General features: G+C 45.5%; 1 protein-coding gene across 1 annotated transcript in view; it reads left to right on the top strand.

Moving 5' to 3' along the window:
- The window catches only part of LOC134022604 (protein bicaudal C homolog 1-B-like), a 48311-nt gene that overhangs the window by 2075 nt on the left and 24721 nt on the right, over positions 1-21515 (top strand). The window contains exons 2-3 of the mRNA XM_062464277.1: positions 10470-10516; positions 17822-17891. Coding sequence (XP_062320261.1) covers positions 10470-10516; positions 17822-17891 — 117 coding nt within the window. The remainder of the gene's footprint in view (positions 1-10469; positions 10517-17821; positions 17892-21515) is intronic.

Below are 21515 nucleotides of genomic sequence, written 5' to 3'. Positions count from 1 at the left end.
GAAACCTTTTTGGGGGAAGAAATGATTTCTTTATGAGTAGAAAGAGGAGTTTGTTGTTTTAGCCTTTCAGTGACTAATTTGAACCCATGTCTTGTCTGTCTATTCGGAACCAATGAGTATCTTTGTTCAAATCGGTGTGTTCTGATGGGTCGCAGTGTGTTACCTTCATTGCTGTAACATCTGGCTGTTTTCATTGGAGGAAAGAAAACAGACTTTTTGACGCAGTGTCCTGTGTCCTGAAGGGTTCATAGGCATAGAGTTAAGCCCATAATGAAATCATTGTGTGGGAACATCAGTTTATTTTGACACTATTTTTCATGATCTGTGATGGTGTCTCTGGCCTCCCTCTCTTTGATGCTCCTGTAACATTATCTGTTGCTAAGCGCCAGAAGCTGTGCAATACGCCCTCAATGTCAGACAATATCTCACACAGCACTGCTAACTTGTGCATGTGGACAGATATTAAAGCACTGATTATGGAGAAAGGAAATTGTTTACTGTGATACGTTCATGTGAATGCGTCACATCTGCAAAAGAAAAAGTATCACAGTCAAACAATGTTCCAGTTCTGCCTGTTAATGTCATTAGTTCAGTGTATGTTCCTCTCCGTGGTCTGAATCACGTGAAACCGTGAACACACAAGTCTTCGACCAGCCTCAACATTTGTTCACATATGGATCACACTCCTTGGCCGTACCTGCCAGAAGAACTGTGTGATGGATGTAAAAGGGCTGTTTTTACAATCGGTAGAGTAATCCTATGCCATGTAGCAAAGTGATCTGTGAGTGGAGGTGATGGTTGGGGGAATAACAGCTTTGAGGTGCAGGCTTTTGACTGGAGTGGCTCTGTCCTGTCTCTTCCTGTGTTTCCGTCCCAGAGCCAGGTGAAAGAGAGGGTTTGAGAGGCTGGAGGAGAGATGCAGTAGCTTCTCAGGAGCAATGTTAACGCTAACAGAAACATCTCGACTACAGTGCATCACTTCAGAATAAGGGCGTTCTTGCATTCACCGACACTCACGCACATGCGTTCACACACACTCACTTTATTTACATGTGCATTCCTCCCCTCCCCCAGTCTGGCAAAGTTGGCTTCCTAAGAAATATGGAAATAATTAGCTGATTAGAAACACTGGATCCAAGAATCCCAAGGTTGGCAGGTAGACAAGGTTCCAGGGTTTAAACCGTGAAGTGTTTGTATGGTGAGCACAACTCGACAGCTCTTTTCTGTTGCTGGGACCGTAGACCAAGTCTATTTTAAGTTGGCAGATCTTGGAAAGTCTTTAAGCTAATTGTTCTCGGTACAATGAAACTACCTTTTTAAGACTTGTTAACGATGGAGTAAAATCATTGAGGCAAGGGTGGGAATCGTTCTCCTACTGTTCGTTATATTCGAAATAATCGAGAGTTTATAGTGTGCAAGCTTGCATGTGTTGTTAGTACTATTTGGACTGAATTGTGATTCAGCAGGGTTTACTGGAGGTCACAATTTTCCTTGCTAACCATGTTAACCCTCGTGCTGCCTTCGGGTCACATGACCCAAAGGTTCATAACGAACCATCGTTGTGTTTACCCAATTTTACCCAATACAAAAACAAATTAAAATAATTTTCTTTTAACCTTTGCAATGTGGGGGGTCTGAGACAGCCCAACGGTTAAAAGAAAATGCTTCACTTTGTCTTTGTATGCGGTAAATCTGTCGCAATACGACGGTGGGTCACAATGACTGATGGGTCAGAATGACCCGAAGATAACACAAGGGTTAAACATGAGAATTTATGTGAAATCTCTGCAGGCTCCTGGAGGCTGATACTGACAAACAAACCTCGCTGCTTGCAGATTAACTACAACAGCCCCCATTAAATGAATACCTTCCCTGCTTTAACCTAATTCGTTTTGCTTCCCTTCAAACCACAGACTATTACTGGGTGGCTGTGTGTTGGCCCTGGTCAGTACATTTACACATTTACATTTGAGTCATTTAGCAGACGCTCTTATCCAGAGCGACTTACAGTAAGTACAGGGACATTCCCCCCGAATCAAGTAGGGTGAAGTGCCTTGCCCAAGGACACAACGTCAGTTGGCACGGCTGGGAATCGAACTGGCAACCTTCAGATTACTAGCCCGACTCCCTCACCGCTCAGCCATCGGACTCCCTAGGGAGATCCTCCGTAGGATCTCTTCGATTAGCAACCAGTAAATATTTACATTTTGTTGATGCTCTTTCTGGTTTTATGTTAGGGCTTTTGCTATAGATGTACCATTTACATTGTGTGCATAGAGTACATTGTATCTAACAGGAAGGAGGAGTAGGAATCGAGATGTTTGCGATTGAGTCAAAAGTTTGTTCGAGGGCCTCATCCTCCTCTTTCTCCTCTTCTCTTCCTCCTCTCCTCTCCTCTTTCTCCTGGGTGCTGAGTAAGATCTTCAGACAGGAAGTGAGTGTCGTTTGGGGAATGTGCTTCAGGCACGCTCTCCTCTGCTGCAGCTGAACACTGGCCTGTTGTTCCAGCCCTCGTCTTCTCTCTGCTCCAGCTACAGGCTTCCACTGTCACACATCTAGCAAGTCAAACACTGGTATAACATGTACAGTAGCCTTCATTTAGGCCCAAAGACACATTACCAGGAGAAATCATTGTTGTGTTTGGTGTGCACAAGCAACCAACCAAAAGCACTCAATGGCAGTGCTCGATTAAAATTGAACTAATCTTCCAATCATATTGAAAGTCAGCTGTTGTTTGGATCATCGCCTGTGTTTGAAGTTTCGAATCGGTGAAACAGGCTGATACAATTAAACAGTTATATTCAACTCTGCTTACGCGTTGAATTCCTTCATCCCAAGCATGATGAAGCTTTCAGGAGCTCTAATATAATTGAGCTCTGGTCTGTGGAAAAACCTGCCTTTCATTACTCAAGAAAATATAACCCGGAATCGTATTTCAACAGTCCACTGCAGCTTGAGTCGGACCCATTTCTGCTTCTGGACCGAAATGAATACCTGTTTTTCTACTTCACTCCATGCTCGTTTTTTTTTTTTTTTTCTTCAGCTTTCAAAGTGCAGATTTACATTCTGTCTGGTTTGTGGTTGCTATTTTAGAAACATTTTCAGGGTGCCCCCCTTTAACGCTCTCTTACACTCTCTCTATCCTCTCTATGCTCTCTCTCTCTCTCTCTCTCTCTCTCTCTGTTCTCTCTCTCTCTTTATCCTCTCACTCTCTCGGTCTCTCACACACACACACACACGCACCACCACCACACCCCCCAGGAGCTTTGAGTGTTTATCTTTGGAAGACTTCTGGTTTTTGGTTTGTTGTTCTCTTTCTTCATTCAACATTTGGGACAATCTGTGTCTTCTCCTCTGGGCCTGATTGGAGAGAGGACCTTTTATGAGAGGACCTTTGGAGATGGTTCTGGCCACTTTTGAAGTACTACGCCCGGAATGAGGAGGAAGGAAACTTGATCTTATTTGGTTTGGTTCAAACGATGGGAATTCAAAAGCCACCGTAATTGAATTACTTCATTTCCCATGAGCGCTTATCTTTGTTGATTGGATGTGTCGTAAAAGCCTTAAGTAATCCAGGAATGAATTCCTACACGTGGATATAGATATACCACAGTGATTTTTATGCATTTTGCCTAGATAAAAATAAAATATTTCAAAATGGCTGCCCTTCTGTGTGACTGAGGAACGTAAGTAATAACTAGTGAGTAATGTGCTAGTGATGTTTACAGGACAACATTTATTCTCTTCAAAGAGACTAACTCCCTCTACTCCTTTGTCAGTGCGGGGATCTGTCAAAGATACCAGGTACCAGGGGTGGATCCGGTTGTGCAATTTCACTCATTGTCTTGAGGGGGGGGGGGGGGGGGGGGTGACAGATATGTTGATATGCCAGAGCAGACCTGGGTCAATTACTACTTGAAAAATATCCTGCCAAATACTTCAGTGTGTTTTGATTTGCAATGAAAATCTTTGGATCCATCAATACTACACAAATATGTCTGTACCAGAGAACGCTGGCTTGATTAGCTTTCCTTACTCCTGACTCATTCTCTCATCTCCACTTTAATATTGACCTATATTGTATATTATTTGTATATTAGGAGGTTTACTATATTTTAGCTTATTAGCTTCCATCTATAAGCTTAGCTTATAGATGTAGTCTATGTTCTGTGTACTTATATATTATCTTATGCCAGGTTGCTTTTCGTTGTCTTGTCCTAAGACTTTCTGTCTACCAGTCTGACCCTGTGTTGTTCTGTGCATCTGACAATAAAAGACTTGAACTTGAAGGTATGCTTAGTGTGTTTTTTTGGATGAGGTTTTACTTACCAAGTCCTCATAGTTGTAAAAACCTTTAGCCGTCTGATTTGTTCCTAGAGTACCTGTTTATATATGGCATGTCCTACGATGTGGTGTTTATGAGGTAAGCAAGGTCATTAAACTAAGGACAAATCAGGTCATTTTCTATAACTCTCAATCTAGTGACCTTTGGTGTCTGTTCTGTGTAGTTTTTCTGAAATTACATTCTGTGTACTGATTTGCAGCATGTACTGTATTACAGATCCGGCTGTTTATTTACCTACCTAATAAACCGGTTGCCTGGCAACTGCAAGAAAGAAGCCATTTTGGGATAGACAACAACTTCTGAAGAGTGATGAAAGGATACAGGTTGTTTAAACTACAGCATTTCTTGTCTCGTAGATCCTTTGCAACACTAATAAATACAACAATTTCCTATGGAAAGGTAGTGGGAGTAACCAACCACTAACCTTTACTGGAGAAACCAGTTAAGGAGGTGGTTGGATTCTACTGTACCTTTAACATAAGGGCAGTGACCAGAGTTTGTTGACCAATTGTCCGTTTCAGAGTATCAACTGGTGGTGTATGCCTCACAAATAGATCGACATAAGTGGTACAGTGACGAGCTGGTGCTTCTCAGTGTTGTGTGTGGTGTCAGATGGCTGAGCGGTGAGGGAGTCGGGCTAGTAATCTGAAGGTTGCCAGTTTGATTCCCGGCTGTGTCAATTGACGTTGTGTCCTTGGGCAAGGCACTTCACCCTTCTTGCCTCGGGGAGAATGTCCCTGTACTTACTGTAAGTCGCTCTGGATAAGAGCGTCTGCTAAATGTAAATGTGTGTGGGTGCCAGTGTGTGTAATGGTATGGCAGGGCTCCACACAGAGAAGAGAATCCGCCCTGCTTCTGTTTTTGTTTTAAGCTTAATTTATACTTCGGTCGCGGACACTTTTGAAATGGTCGCCGACGAAAAAAAAAAAGTGTCGCTCAGGCTGCTGCATTTATACTTCGGAAAACAGTCGCCTGTGCTCAAGGTTCGCGTGACGTAAACAGAATCATTTTACCGTTACATTCATAGCTATGGTTACATTGTTAACACTTTGTAGCCTAGGTGATCAATCGGAGAAACTGACCATTTTAATTTTTCACTATGTGACGACATCCGCGCCAGTAGAAATTTCTCCTGGTAGGCGACACTTCTAAGCGACGGTTAAAAGTGTCGACCGAGACGTCATTTCTGTCGGCGACCTTTTCAAAAGTGTCTGCGACCTAAGTATAAATTGGGCTTTACACTCCCCTACCCAGCAGGCCCGTCTGCCAGCAGGCCCGTCTGCTGAAAGGTGATCCACACAGAGGATATCTTTTGATCCTCATTATTGGACTTGATTGATAGGAACAGGCGTGTCATCGAAAAGCAGTGTTTTCCTGGCAGAAACCGAGTGTTGAATGTGTTCTTTTGTTTGCGGCCCAGACAGGCCTTCCCACTCGCCAGAGCAGCTCTGCACTGCATCCTCACTCAGCTCTCAAGCCTTTGATGTCGCTAGTCATAACATCTGAGAGTGATCGATGGTCCTAGCCGGGATGCATGGATCTGAGGGTTGGATTTGCAGAGTTGTAAATGTTGCTGTTGACAGCGTAGATATGGATGTGTCATGTACAATGTAGCAGGTTTTCAAACCTGTCTTGAGTCATTTGTCAGTAATTTAGTGGTGTTCTCGCTGTGGATCCCAAGATTCTGCTGGGTGTAGAGAAGAGTGATGGCGAGGATCACGCTTCTCAAGGATACCTGGGATTTGTAGTTCTTTCAGACATGAACTCAGGAACCTACTTTTCTGAACCGGCTGAAGGACTTAGCCAGCTAACTTTCACACATGCGGTAAAAGTTTGGATTTAAATGTTGGAAAACCTGTCGATTTTGAACAGAAGCAGAGTAAAGAAATAGACCCAGCTGCCACACCATTTGGCAGTTGCTCTTCAGTGTAAATGTGCTGACAGTGATTCCTGTCTCTGAGGCGATGCCTCTTGGCAGGTCATCTCTCATAAAAACTCATTTATAAAGTATAATAGTACAATAGACTCTTTCTTTCTTGGTAATCATTTGTTTCAGAATCCTTCTTGTGTAAACAGGGCAATCATTTTTGTATATTTTGCTTCAGTTGTACTATTTTTATATTCTGTATCTTCTCACTCTATTCATCAATCTTCCCCTCGCTCGGTCTCCCAAACCGTCTTCCCTTAATGCACTCATATCCTATGATCGATTGTCCAGCCTCTTAGTATCGGTCATGATGACTTCTCTGTGAGGATTTGATGCCAAGCACAGTAGTTCCCAGATTTAACATTGGCTCTACCTCAGTTGCATGCTCCAGAGACAATGGACCCATCTGCATCCAAGGCAAATACTTTGATTACTACCTGAATGACTGAGTTTCTATAAAATTCTCAAAGGGGTTCAACATTGGAGATACCTCTTTATGAAAGCCAAATTGAAATGAGTCAATTTGACCTTGTGAGGTTGCTGGATTCACGAGATCTTTTTGCAACAAAAGAACCCTTTCAGGCAACATTCAATACCGAAGCCTTAACAGGATACAAAGAAACACTTTTGCTGCACTGAAACCCTTATACCTATAGCTTTAAGAGAGGACTCCATTGATACAAATATATATCTTCTACTACAGTAGGTTAGGCCGTTTGATTGCACTTCAGTTTCCCAGGTTTAACACACCAGTGTACTGAACCACCCGTGTGTCGTGTTGGAGTGGAGTTATTTCAGCCTCGGCGCCACACCACTCCTCTGATCAATAGCAGATGAATGTCTTGTTTGAATACTCAAGATCTACATGCCTCTATTCCTCATCCTGTTGTGTGTGGAAGGAGGCCACAACGTGTTTACATTCCTCCTCTTCTCTTCCTCCCCTTAAAACCCCATGAATATCTCCCCATTTCTCTCTTGTTTACTAATGCCCTCCCTCCCTCCCTCCCTCTGTGAATAATGGATAGCAGAGTTCATTTGTCTTGCTGTCTGTCAGTATCGCAGATGTTTCGGTTGAGATTACATGACGTATTTCAGCGAGAGCGCAGAGCTAATGGGCGAGCTTTTGATTAAGTATTTCACATTTGTAAATTCAGTTTTCTAAATGGCCCTTTCGGAGATTACTGGTGGTAAATGGGCGTCTGCGTTATGATTCATTAAGCCTCCGCCTGGCTGTATTGAGTGTACTATAAGATATGGGACTCAGAGGTCTTAACGGTTAGAGGCTCTCTGATAGTTCTGTGAGGCTGGGGGAGACTGGGGGCAGGTGCGAGCGGTTGTCCTCGCCTCACCTCATCTCCATGTAATCTTCCGGTTTTATTCCTCCTTATGCTCAATCTGCACGCCACGAATTATGAGGCTGTGTCAAACTCAATGTAGGGCTGTTCCTGTGAAGAGTATCAAGAGATCAAAGTATGCTATACATAGATGAAATATACTAATGCTTTGCTACTGGATGTTGTTATTTTATAACAACATCAGCAGTATGGCCAGACAAGCATTTGGCAAGCAAAGTCATGTGTGTTTTCGGTAGCGTAGTGTTGTGTAGCTGGTGTAGTGTAGCCGGGTCTGTTGCTGTGTTTTGGCTGTGACCCATAGCAGAGTGCAGGCCGCCTTGGGGTGTGACGGATAAAAGAAGGGAGGCTTTTCCTTTCCTCCCGTCTAACATACTGTACCCCAGAGCTCTCCCCTCTTCCCCCTCCCCTCTTCCCCCTCCCCTCTTCCCCCTCCCTTCTTCCCCCTCCCCTCTTCCCCCTCCCCTCTTCTCCCTCCCTTCTTCCCCCTCCCTTCTTCCCCCTCCCCTCTTCCCCCTCCCCTCTTCTCCCTCCCTTCTTCCCCCTCCCCTCCCGATCTGAAGAAATTGGGGATCGTGGTGTGAGATTGTCCAACTTGCAGTTATATTTATAGGTTTCAGGATGTTCCCGGAAGGTTCTCTATCTCTTGATTTCTCCATGTGTCTTTGTCTTCTAGCAGCAGATGGTTGCCACGCTATCGTTTTGTGTTTTCTTGCATCATCTTTATACTAGTAAAAACATTTATGTCCCTCTCTGAGTTTATAATAAGGGAATAGAGCACATCAGATTGCCCACTCTCCAATGTGATAAGTCAGTAAAATACTAGTTTCATGGTGAATGGCAGTTCGAAAAGATTTTGGGGGTATTTCAGTCAAGTGCTTGATGGATTTTTCTCTCTCTTGCTTTCAGTCTCTCTGCCGCTGATGTTTGCCATTAGCAGTTTAATCATCCTATCTTGTATACCCTTTTATTTCTGCCTGGTTCTAATTTGGTGTTGGCAGAGGAGCAGCATTCTTAGATGGATGTGCACGCTTGTTTTGAGTGATCTACCGCCTCTTGGAGAACAGTGAAAACGAGAGGCTTAATTCCTCCCAGGGCCCAGATTCCATTCTGTCCCTTCAAATAAATAAAGTTTTACCACTTGGATGTAAAACTATTTTTGAACATAAACATGTTACTGACCAATTGCTCCCTTGGCAGTTCCAATGACCATGTTTAGTTGGAGTCTAGATCCAAGTGTTTTAATTTCCTTCCCAAAAACGGAGAGCAACACATCTAAACATGAAGGATACACCTGTTCATAGTACAATTGTCCATTAACAGCCTACAGAGAACTTCAGTTGCTGTCCTGGGCCCAGGCTAAGAACACGCTTGTATTTGGAGCACATTTTCACTTGATTGTTGTTGCTGTAACTGCTATGCTGACTATTAAAATCTCTACTTAAAGTAGCCCACCATCTTTGTTGATGCTTTGGCCAGTGGTAGTAGTATGTGGAATACAAGCCAGCCAGGATTGGACAGCGATAGTCAACACCCTCAATATTCCCTTTAGGATGCTGAAGGAATTCCTTTTGGACTGACATCAGCAATGTCCTCACGCTGTTTTTACATCACACATTGTCCTGGAGTCGGTTATATAGTAATCCAACAGACATTTAGTCTCCACGGTCCATTTACAGCGGATAAATCAGAGAAGGTTCTGGCATCCTGAGTCGTCCTTCTATAGCAGATGTATGGTTCTCTGGAGGTGGAGCCCAGCAGAACGTTAAGTTCATCTTAACATAATTCTTGTCGTTATGGCCAGGCCTGTATTTATGACATGATTTAGGCCTCGTTACTGACCCAGTTCTGCGCTGGCCTCGGTGAATCCATCTGAGAGAACACGCATCGTTAACAACCTCACATCAGACTCCGGCTTTCGAACACATGAACGCTCTGTGGACAACAGATATGTATTTTACATCAACAGAAATGCCACAGAATAAATGACTCACAGATGTTTCAGAGACTGAGGGCTTGGTGTTGTCTGGTGATCAGCCTCTGACTAGTTTATCCAAACGAAATGGAGAGTTTGATCTGTTTGCTTAGTTTGTTTCTCAGAGCTCGTATTACTTCTGTCTGAGGCTTCTGGAAATACCATATTGGTGCTTAACAGGGAACAGAAGAAGATTTGAGTTAATACAGTATTGTATGTGTAAATACGTTTTGTAGTAGTCATTCATGAATGTTGTAGTGTAGGTTGTAAATGTATAAATAAAAAGTTGTGGGTATTTATTACTAGGTAGCATGATACTCATCCTAGAACGGTATTGCGGTAAAAAAATACTGGTTTTGGAACAAGATTGTAACATTCTAGATGTTTCCAAAGTCAAACAAGACAAATACACATATTAAGACGACCACCACAGCAAGGTCTTAGCAATTCCACACAATTTGTTCAACGGAAGCTGTATCTAATCGTAAGGATTACAGAAAATGAGTTGGACCACTTCATTGGAAATCAGAAAATGGGAGATATTGACAGAGAAGTGCCAAGCACAATACCTTGAGGTACGGTGATCCACTGGAAAGTCTGGAGACCGTCCCAATACCCCAGCATTTCCACGACACCAGATCACCAGAGCATGACTTGGCTCCCCAGCTGTTATACTATGTGTTTAACATTGAGTGGCTTCGTGTGGTTTTATGAATTGTTTCTTTTTTTTCCCTCTCTCTCTCTTTCTCTCTCTTTCTCTCTCTCCCTCTCTCTCCCTCTCTCTCCCCTCTCCCTCTCTCTCTCTCTCTCTTTTTCTCTTTCTCTCTGTCTCTCTGTCTCTCTGTCTCTCTCTCTCTTCTCTCCTCGCAGCAGCCACCGAAGGAAGGATCAACGGAGGGGAGGATTTCTTCCAGAAGGTGAGTCTCTGGTCTACCTACAGGTTGTGGTTGGGTCCAGTTCCAGTCACGCAGAGGGCAGTTTATCCACAGGAAGGGATGCAGGTGTCGGGTGTTTTTCCAGCGAGGTTCTGACTGGAATGAAACATTCAGACAAGGTCCAGAATCTCATTATGTGCTTGATTAGCTTTTGACCGTATGAGGGAAACGAAAGGAGTCCGTCCTGTGGTTGTTAAGCAGCACCTGCTGCAGGCCAGGGACTTCCTCTCACAACTCACCTCATCTGCTTCACCTTATCCTTAGAGTTTTCTTTCAAAGTCCTGCTATACAGTAAGCCACGGCACGATCGCTGTACATCTAACGACGTGAAACCAAAGGTTTTTTTCTCCTCGAGTTCTCCCGTCGAACCGGGTCTTCGTCAAAGACGTGTGTTTGGAGCCGATTATGTGGAAACCTCCAGTCTTGACGCGAAGAACAGATCAGAGTGTTTTCGTTCACTTGCTCCTGTTTAAAACCCAGTTTCCTCTGCACCTCTGAGGATGATAATGGGCTCTAATGAACGACGTGATGGACAGTGGTTTATTTTAGCCTTCTTCTTCGTCTGTTTCCTATTTCGGGTTGGGAGTTCAGTCAAGTTAAATGTCAGAGGAGGGAGGCAGTTTAAATGTCTCTGTAGCCACTTACAAAAACCAAGAAATGCAAACCAGGCGCCATCCGTCCCTCTCAGCGATTCACCATGAATTCTAGACACGTTTTGTCTCTACTTTTCACTCCAGTTTGGGAAGGAAACAACAGAAGCAAATTCGGACGACAGATGGCTGAGTGGTGAGGGAATCAGGCTAGTAATCAGAAGGTTGCTAGTTCGATTCCCGGCTATGCCAACCAAATGACGTTGTGTCCTTGGGCAAGGCACTTCACCCTACTTGCCTCGGGGGAATGTCCCTGTACTTACTGTAAGTCGCTCTGGATAAGAGCGTCTGCTAAATGATCGCTTACGATCTTACCTTCTAATGCAGCACCCTTTAGTAAAGCATATCTGGTGGTTAATGATGTCCTCTCAAAGGCATGGACTAACATAATAAATAGCCCTTTTTAAAAACTTGAATGGATTTTCAAAGGGTGTTTGTTGTCACAAAGTTACATGGGCAATTATTTTAAATTAGTTTGGCTGGTAAGGGGTGGCTGGGAAAAAATGGTGGTCGACTGTATTGTACAGTTTTTGTTCTTGGCGGTTTGATAGCATAACCCTCACACAGACCCAATTAATGTCATAAAAATAAGTGTTACGGAGAGATCTGGAAGGCATTCATCTAAGGAAAATGTATGAGGTGTGGAGTGTTTGAAGTTTATGAAAATGGAAACTCTTACTTGGCCCATTTCCTACCCTCAAACACACCCTTTATACCACACACACACATTAAGGCTATGCTGACACTAATATGTCTCTCAAATGCACGCACATAAACTCTCTGTTATTCCTACATGCACTCCCCTCTCTGTTTCCTTCTCTCACGCTCTCTAGCACACACACACACACACACTCTGTTACAGCCTTAAGTAAGAGTGAAAACAGTTTCGGGAAAATGAGCATTTGGGAGTTCAACAGTTCACTAAGAGAAGAACAACACAGGACAGACACTCACAGACTGTGTCTATGGTTGCTCTCTCTGTCTGTCTCTCTGTCTCTGTTTCTCTCTCTCTTTCTGTCTCTGTCTGTCTGTCTCTCTCTCTCTCTCTCTCTTAGTCACTGCCTGTTTGTCTTCCGTTCCGTCAATCTCTCTCTCCGTCTCTCTCTCCGTCTCTCTCCGTCTCTCTCTCCGTCTCTCTCTCCCTCTCTCTCCGTCTCTCTCTCCGTCTCTTTCTCCGTCTCTCTCTCAGTCTCTCTCTCCGTCTCTCTCCGTCTCTCTCTCCGTCTCTCTCTCCGTCTCTCTCTCCGTCTCTCTCTCCGTCTCTCTCTCCGTCTCTCTCTCCGTCTCTCTCTCAGTCTCTCTCTCCGTCTCTCTCTCTTTCTCTCTTTTCTTCACCCTTCAGTTTTTTTAGCCATCTTCCTCTCTCACACATAATCATTAGCTTTCTCTCCTTCCCTGTTTACAATTGTTTACCTCTCGATCAATTACACAGTTTGTTTATCACGTTAAGAAGCCCTTGTATATAAGACTCACTGGGATGCTTAGAAACATTCACTGTTGCACTATACACTAGTTGAAGCTGCTTGCTGAAGAACCTTCAGACTGTTGGATGATGTACAGTTGGAATAGCAGGCTGTGGATCATATAACCAGTTGGAGTGTCAGAGTGCTGGACTGTAGGTCTGTGAGGACTTGGACCCGTGGACTATACCAGCCCACAGAGGCTTAGGGGAAGCCTTTAGTCCGAAGCTTTTGAAGGCAGAGCCAGTTCCCTCGCCTGCCTGCCTGCCTGCTGCCATGTCCCAGCTGCGGTTCTGTAAACGCCAGCGTGATGCACGAACCCCGGTGCAGGCTGATCGTGGGCCAGGAGGTTTTGACTTCATCATTTTAGGAGCACAGAAGTGCCTTATAGTTTGGTTTCAAGGCAGGGTATGAAAAACAACTAAATAAAATGTTCAGTTCTGTATCCATCAACAGTGAAATGCTGCTGAGGTGGATGATTATATTGAGGTTGGAAGATGTTGTTTGTGATGCGGTGGAAGCTGTCCATGGTTACGGTTACCATGGAGAGTTAGGTGCTTTTGTCGTTCTAATATCAAGTGCATTCGTCGACTAACCATATCAGGGTCAAATATGGGCAACACACACTTCTAGGAGATGTGATTGTATGTCGTGTTTAGGGTGATTTGGCTTCCTAATGCCTGTCTCAGATCTCCACTTGAACAGTACATTACATTTTACATTTAGTCATTTAGCAGACGCTCTTATCCAGAGCGACTTACAGTAAGTACAGGGACATTCTCCCCGAGGCAAGTAGGGTGAAGTGCCTTGCCCAAGGACACAACGTCAGTTGGCATGACCGGGAATCGAACTGGCAACCTTCGGATTACTAGCCCGATTCCCTCACCGCTCAGCCAACTGACTCCACACAGTAGCATGTTTTGTGCTGTGCTTTCTGCTGAACTGTGGAACGGTTTATCCTGGCCCCGAGGTAGAGGTGTCACCCCAGATGTAATGGAGCAGGAGAGGGTTAGCACCGGGACTGTTAATGTGCACTCAGTCGACGCGAACAGTCTCAGGGGTGCTGACTGTGACCCTCTTCTGACAGGCCCCGTTCTCCACACACACACACACACACCTCTAAACCCTTCCTGTCTTCTCTAGTATACATGTGTGCGTGCACACTTACAAACACACACACTCCAGCTGAATCAACAGCTGCATCAGTGTACAACAGGGCAGGAAGTGGGCCCTGTTGCACCCATGTTGACTGCAGTTGTGCCACACACACGTGCACACACACACGTGCATGGAGCACATATGCCGTTTTTCATGAGATCCCTAATGACATCCTGTTCGATTCGAGTTACGGCTTCTACCTACGCAAGTGAACTTCCCCCAAAGATCCCATCCTTCCATCAAGTTACGTTCTGAAGTTGAACACAATCACAGACACAGGCTTTTTCTTTTCATCCAGAACTTGCGAGGGCCAGGAGAATAAAGCAAGGAACATTAAATGTATAGTTAACCTAATTTGTGCAGGTATCTGAGCCATTTGAGAGGTATTTTCTGGCCCCATCATAAAAATAAACGCCATCCACTCTTAAAATGGTGTGTGGTCTGTCAGAAATCACTCCCATATGCTCAACCTCGCCAAGAAAAGCATCTACGGACAGGAAACCAGTTTCCCCAGAACAATACCCTATAGAGAAAATATCAAGACTACGGCAAAGAAAGTGAATGGGCCGTAAAGTTGGGACTTGCATTTACCTAAGTAAACATGGCTGTCATTTTCATCCCAATCTTCATCATGTTGCGTTTATTTAACAAGGCATGCTCTGCTTTGTATTAGCTGTGTTTCGATACCTGTCAGACGCGGGCTTATTCAGCGAGACAGGGTTTCTTAATGGTCTCAGTGAGACATGATCACTCTGGTCAAGTTAGCTGCACCTTTTTCACATGATGGCGGTTACACCCTTTCTGAATATCTCACACTGTCTCGTATTCCTTATCTTTTCCTGGAAGTACTCCTAAGTTGTTTTAGAATATAGTAATAATATGAAAATCGCTCATCAATCACTCTGGTTTAACTAGGGTGGGGTTAAGAGTACCGTGGAGACTTAAAGCTGGAGTTGAATTTCTTTTCCGGGACAAAATCGTTATCGCAGAGGGGGAACTTTTTTAGTGACAAAAAGCAGAAACTACCATTTTTGACCCATGCGACTGATCAAATTGGGGAGGTGAGGGAGGTGAGGGAGAGAGGGAGGGAGCTGGGCAGGAATTCCTCAGCTACACGGGGAACAAAATGTTTTAGAGAAATCTTTTTTCTTTTTTTATATAAGCAGTTGATGGGAGTGTCATGTGACCTGATATCTGTCTACATGGGGGCAGAACTTCATCTGACGGCAGCTGGAATATGACCGACATTGGGAGAGGAACAGTGTAGCTCAGAAAGAGACTAAAAAGTCAAAAAATCAGATGTTGCCTTTTGAACCTGCATTCAAACCATTTTATCCACAGTTGTTCTCCGGAAAGAGAATGTGACTCATTTCGGTCCAACCCAAAAAGACGGATCGTTCATCAGCCGTGTCAGTTGTGTTGCCCTGAATCGGTGCAGTGTCCTCAGCCAGGGGAGATGATGAGAATAGCTGTTTGGCAGCCATCTCTCCAGCTATTAGGGGAAGATAATGCCTCAAACAAGCTACACAGGCCAAGGTCTTTAGTGAAAGATGGAAAAGGCAGCACATTTGTTTCTGGTATGTTTTATTTTGTGAAAACGTTTTTCAGTTGGCAGAGCAGAAGTACATTTGTTTTGAGACTTAGCGAAGAATGCAGAGACATAACAATTCCCAGTATATACAGTCTCGTAGTAAGAAAGCCTAACTACATTTTCGAAGCATAACATTGTTTTTATATTTCGGATATGTTTAGTCAGTATTGCTTCGGTCCGGATCCCGACATCTGCAGCAGTTCTGGGTACCCACCCTCCAAAAATCTGCAGTAGGTTTTGATTAAGAAATAGATGAGCGAACCCCACAATTCAGCACACAGCACAGTCACACGTCTGGATGTTTCATATTCGCTTGTGATCCCAGCATGTGATTATGGTATGTTTGAGAAACTCAGTGAGGCCTGAAGGTCCACTCAACCATCATGGCGGGTTTTAGGAGTGCTTCGACCACAGGGGCAAGAGGGAGGCAGCGTGGAGGGTTTATCTGAACCTGGGTTACAGGTGCTGGAGGCCGACACTGGAAAACCTGTCAGGAGTAGTCAGGAGGAGGTCTCACAGAACAGGCCCGCCACTTCCTCACCACATGGCCCATTTCAGATGTTTCCTTTGTAATTTATGAGCTGCCAGCGTCCCACCTGAGTATGGCTTGTTTTCTTTTAAGGAACGATCGCCGTTTCTTTTATTTATTTTTTGTTTCGTTTATATACCGTAGCACACCCCAGTGACTTACCCTGGTGCAGCCAGATTCAGTCTCTGTAGAGAGTGGCGTGTCAAATACTCCTGCACCCTGGCAAATATGCTGACTACCAGCCGAGTCCTTACTGTGACTGTACTGTGAAGAATAAGGGATTATACATGGTAAACAGATAAGGCCAGTCAACTGCACTGATAAGAAGCGTGTTATTTACAGGTTGTATCTATAGGCACTGATTTCTCAGCCCTCCGCAACATGTTTCTTTTGTGAGTTTTTGGGCGTCCTTGTGGAACCGCCTGCACCTCGTGAGGAACCCTGTGGAGAAGTCCCCTGGAGCAGGAGAACCCTGGAACAGAGTGGAACCGAGCAGGAGAACCCTGGAACAGAGTGGAACCGACTATGCTCACTCGCGTGCGTGACCGGAAAACAGCCGAATCCCATTCCCTCCGCCCCGCCCCCCTTAACCCTAACCGCTGGAACATGTGAATACAAACAAGCACAAACGGGACCTTTTATGAAAACAGGGGAATTGAAGGACAAGGAGCGATCTGTCTGTTTTCACAATGATGGAGGGATAGAATAGATGGAGCCGCCAGTCAGCAGGTCTGTAAGACGAAGCAGATGCTTGTTTCTCAAGCCTGAGCTGTTTGATCCCTGAGTGTGTGTGTGTGATCCCTGATTGGTCCGTGTTGAGGAAGTGAGCTGAAGGTGCGTGGGTCTCGTGATTCTCAGTGGAATGGGAGAACCCCATAAGAACACACTCCATGTCACGGACCACTACCCCCCCCCCCCCCCTCTCTCTCTCTCTCTCTCTCTCTCTCTCTCTCTCTCTCTCTCTCTCTCTCTCTCTCTCTCTCTCTCTCTCTCATCTCTCATCTCTCTCATCTCTCTCTCTCTCTCTCTCTCTCTCTCTCTCTCTCTCTCTCTCTCTCTCTCTCTCTCTCTCTCTCTCTCTCTCTCTCTCTCTCTCTCTCTCTCTCTCTCTCTCTCTCTCTCTCTCTCTCTCTCTCTCTCTCTCTCTCTCTCTCTCTTCCAGGTCCATGCATGTGCTCCTAGTTAGGAAGGACAGGTTTATCAGGGCTCTCTCACGTAGATTGCAGTCGACACTTTTCACGTGTTCAAAGTCCAGCAGCACTCAGCCCCGTTTTTATAAGCGTTTTTAGAAAATGTTCTGTGGTGTTGTCTCCAGACAGTTTCACCCAGGCAGCAGCAGAAGGTATCCATTCTCCGATGGATCCTGATTGGCTAACTGCTTATTTTATTTTTCTTCACAGCTCTGTGTATCACCTGTATGAAATGCAGCTGGATCTGTTCCTTCAGGGGGTTTTCAGCTCTCTGTAAGACGTCTCTTTAGTTGACTGTGCTAATGTCTTATAGCTCTCATGAAGTGTTAGATTCTCTCCAAAGACAGCATGGCAAGCAATGAGCCATTGTCCATAGTTTTGACTAGTTTCCAACTACTTTCAGCCCTGTCACATGGCTTGTGAAAATAGCCTGCCAACATTTATTTTATAGTATTCCATGTGTGGTTAGATTTGGGTTTGTCTTTTACATGCATACAATGGTACCTGTGTGTTAAACTTGTGCAGGAATCTTTACTATCAAATGTTCTCTAAATCCTTGTTTTAAAACTTGTCCATGTGTGTAATATAATAATATAACTTGTTTATTTTTGGTTTAAAGTTAGCTAGCAACCACACTGGCTTTTGTACAGTATGATAGTTACTGTGACAGTGTGACCTTCTGGTGACAGTGCCCATGCGTGTGTTACAGGTGATGGATGAGACCACAACACAGATAGCCTGGCCTTCCAAACTGAAGATCGGAGCCAAGTCCAAAAAAGGTGAGGATCATCTTCAAATGCAATATCTAGCTTAGCCATTTTTCGATCATTGATAATAAGGTAAGTCATTAAAAACGTGGTTCAAGACGGTAGTACCTGAAATGCACATCCAAAGCTCCTTGTTCTGAGGTCTTCTGAGTTCATCTTCCCATGTACACACTGCTCCCCAGCAGCTGAGCTGAACATCTTTACGATCATTTCCCTTGTTCATACGGCTTCCTTCTCCCTCTGTCTACAAAGCCATTTTTCATAAACGTATCTCGGTCCTACACAGGAACTCCACTGACCCATTCTTGGAAGTGCAGTTTAGGACAGTGCATGCAAGTCATTCCATTTGTTTGGAAAAGATACCTTCAGATAAACCATTTAAATTTAACTACCCACAATAGTTGTTTGTTTTCCCAGGCAGTCAGTCAAATGAATTAGGCTCAGTGTTGTTTTAACTTCTCTGTGGAAACATTTGAGAGCATGGGAGATGTCTCAAGGTAGTACCAGCTTCACTTGATTAAAACGTTTTTTTTTTTTTTATATATGAATGTGCTTGTCTTTTCTCTCTCTCTGTTCTGTTATTTCATCTGGGCAGGGAATGTGCACCAATCTGCAAGGCGCTTTTATGGAGGGGGGCGGGCAAGGGAGGGAACTGTAATGGACTAAGCATGTACGGAGCCGGGCTCTGTTGCCAATAAAACATTATCACGGCTATTTAAAGCTCTTCCGGGGGGGTCGGCGTTTCGACATGCCCCTTTCTGTTGTCCTGAAGGGGGATGCCTGTGCTCGTCCCCCAGCCAGATGTGGAATCCAACAGCATTATGCAACTTCCTGAACCATACCCAGAAGTTGACAAGCTTGCCTTGGAATCTTACCAGACTGATCTAGAAATATGTCCCCACGATTGAATATTCAAAGTGGGTCCCTACAAGCCCAGCATGTAGACCACCATCCCTGGTAGTAGCAGTTATTCATAAATCAGCTTCATAAAAGCAGCATGCTCATTTGAATTCCTGTAGGATCAGCATCTCGTGGGCTCTTCGGTACTGTGTAAATGTGAAGAGGAATGATAATCTCTTGCATTTACTGGATCTTTGATTTGTTGGAGGAGAATGATGTGTGTGTGTGTGGCTGTGTATGCATACGTGTGTGTGATCCCAAGAGAGACAGAGTGGAATCCGTGCTCCAGGAGCAGTGATTGGTGCTGACATCTTCTCAGGAAGAAAATGTCCTTCACCTTTCTGCTTGGCCCCAGGGACCATGTTGGCACGGTTACAGCAGGGCTCGTCTAGAGGGCCTCCCATTCCTGTCTGTCCCATGTGGTCCTGCACGCTTGGAAGCAGCAACACAGCAGCACCTGTCTGGGAGCCATCCATCAGAGTGCTCTGCCCTCGGTGTATTGTGTGTCTGATGTATGTGTGGTGGGAGTGCCTCGCGTGTGTGTATGCCTGTCTTTTGATTTGGTGTCTCTGTGGAGGAAATTTACATTTAGTCATTTATCCGGTACAGGGACATTCCCCCCGAGGCAAGTAGGGTGAAGTGCCTTGCCCAAGGACACAACGTCATTTTGCACGGCCAGGACTCAAACCGGCAACCTTATGATTAATAGCCAGATTCCCTAACCGCTCAGACATCTGAAATGCCAGCAGTCGTTGACCAGGTCTTCTTGTGTAATCCTACGAGGGAAGGTGATCTCACCCTGGCTCTTGCCCGCTGCCCCCTGGAGGAGTGGATGGCTTCCTGCCACGCCAGGGTCCCGTTAAGACCTGGAGCAGATGTCACCGTGTCACCATCCTCGTCCTCTCTCTGTCACAGCGGCGGCCGAGCGCAAACCCCACCCCCTCCCCCTCGACGCCACGTGCACCAGCACGATAAGACCAGCCTGGAGCCGCAACGACAGTCATCCTCAATATACTGTCAGTGATTTAGTGGAGAGAAGCATTATCTACCAAGTACAGCCCGGCTTGTGTTACGTGTTTATAAGAACACATTCTAGAATGACGCACGTGCAAGCAGAATAGATGGTATCTGGCGTGCCCTGGTGTCATTCGTGGAGAGGATGTGTTTTAGAACGGGAACCGTCCCAGCTGACACGCTGCCGATAATGAAGGTCCTTCTCTGGTTCTCTTTCTGGACAGTCTCTCTTCCTGTCTTGGGGCTTCTGCAGATGTTTGAAATGAGGTTCCAGTGGAGCATCCAATGGAGGCTGCCACGGTCCAAACAGACGCCATTCCCCTAGTTGTGCTACTTACATTTACATTTAGTCATTTAGCAGACGCTCTTATCCAGAGCGACTTACAGTAAGTACAGGGACATTCCCCAGAGTAAGTAGGGTGAAGTGCCTTGCCCAAGGACACAACGTCAGTTGGTATGACCGGGAATCGAACTGGCAACCTTCGGATTACTAGCCCGATTCCCTCACCACTCAGCCACCTGATTCCCCTACTTCAGGATGTAAGCTCTCGCTGGTGTCAAGACGGGAAGCAGCTTTGCCAGGAGGGGACAGCAGAGCCAAGAGTTTTAGTCTCACTTAAATGAAACAATCAAGACGAGCTCAACCCCCCTTCCGCCCCCCCCCCACCACACACACACACACACACACACCCTTCATCACAGCTGCAACTGCACCATTTGTTTTTGTTTGCTTTTGTTTGTTTGTTTGCATTTGTTCACAGGTGTTGCCTATGCCCCAAATAAAACTGAAGGTGTACATTTAACATTTTCGATTCCACAATCAGTCTCATGACCACTATCAGCACACCACACCTCACTCCAGGAATGCGACGGTGTTCAACATCACACGAACTGCAACTCTCATTTAGCCTAACCTAACGGTTTCCAGATGTGCAGCCTGGTGTTTGGGGGGAGGGCAGTGAAGGGCCAGTGCGCCCTCTACTGGCTGGCTGCTGCCAGGGGGGGACAGTGAGGGGGAAAGTGAGGCCCTTGTTGAGTAACAGCAGAATGTTTGGTCAGCTTTCAGGAAGCGGTCCTGAGAGGGTTCTCTCCTGTGCTTCTTTGTTTTGCTGTCTCTGACTGAGCCCACTCCCTCCTGTGATCTCAACTCCGAGTGGACGTGAGCAGATTACGGCCTTGTTTTTGTTTAGCTCCCTCCGTCTCACTCGTGTTTGTCCGCCCTCGTGTGATCTCGTCTCTCGGCGGTCAGTCCACACCAGCCCCACGACGCTCTCTCACAGCGCCCGCCCGCCCGCCTCCCACAATCCCCCCTCAGCTCGTTAAACTCGGAGCGCCGGGATCCTAAACACTTCCCGGCTCCGGCATTCCTGAGCCCAGCCAGCCCAGAGGTCCTGTCTGCAGGGAGCACCAGAGACCAGGCCCGGATCAGATCATGTTTTGGCTGTTCACGTCTGCACCCCCTCTGTCTCTCTCACTCTCTCTACCCCTCTCTCTGTCTCTCTCTGTCTCTCTCTCTACTTCTCTCTGTCTCTCTCTCTCCTTCTCTCTGTCTCTCTCTCTCCTTCTCTCTGCCCCTCTCTCTCTCTTTCCCTCTCGTTGCCCCTCTCTCTGCCTCTCTCTCTCTCTCTCTCTCTTGCTCTCTCTCTCTTGCTCTCTCTCTCTTGCTCTCTCTCTCTCCTTCTCTCTCTCTCTCTCTCTCTCTCTCTCTCTCTCTAAGGACGA

Source organism: Osmerus eperlanus, chromosome 6, assembly GCF_963692335.1.
Source record: "Osmerus eperlanus chromosome 6, fOsmEpe2.1, whole genome shotgun sequence".
Classification (NCBI taxonomy): domain Eukaryota; kingdom Metazoa; phylum Chordata; class Actinopteri; order Osmeriformes; family Osmeridae; genus Osmerus; species Osmerus eperlanus.
The sequence above is the reverse complement of the archived record's forward strand: the minus strand, read 5'-3'. Positions and strand labels throughout refer to the sequence as shown.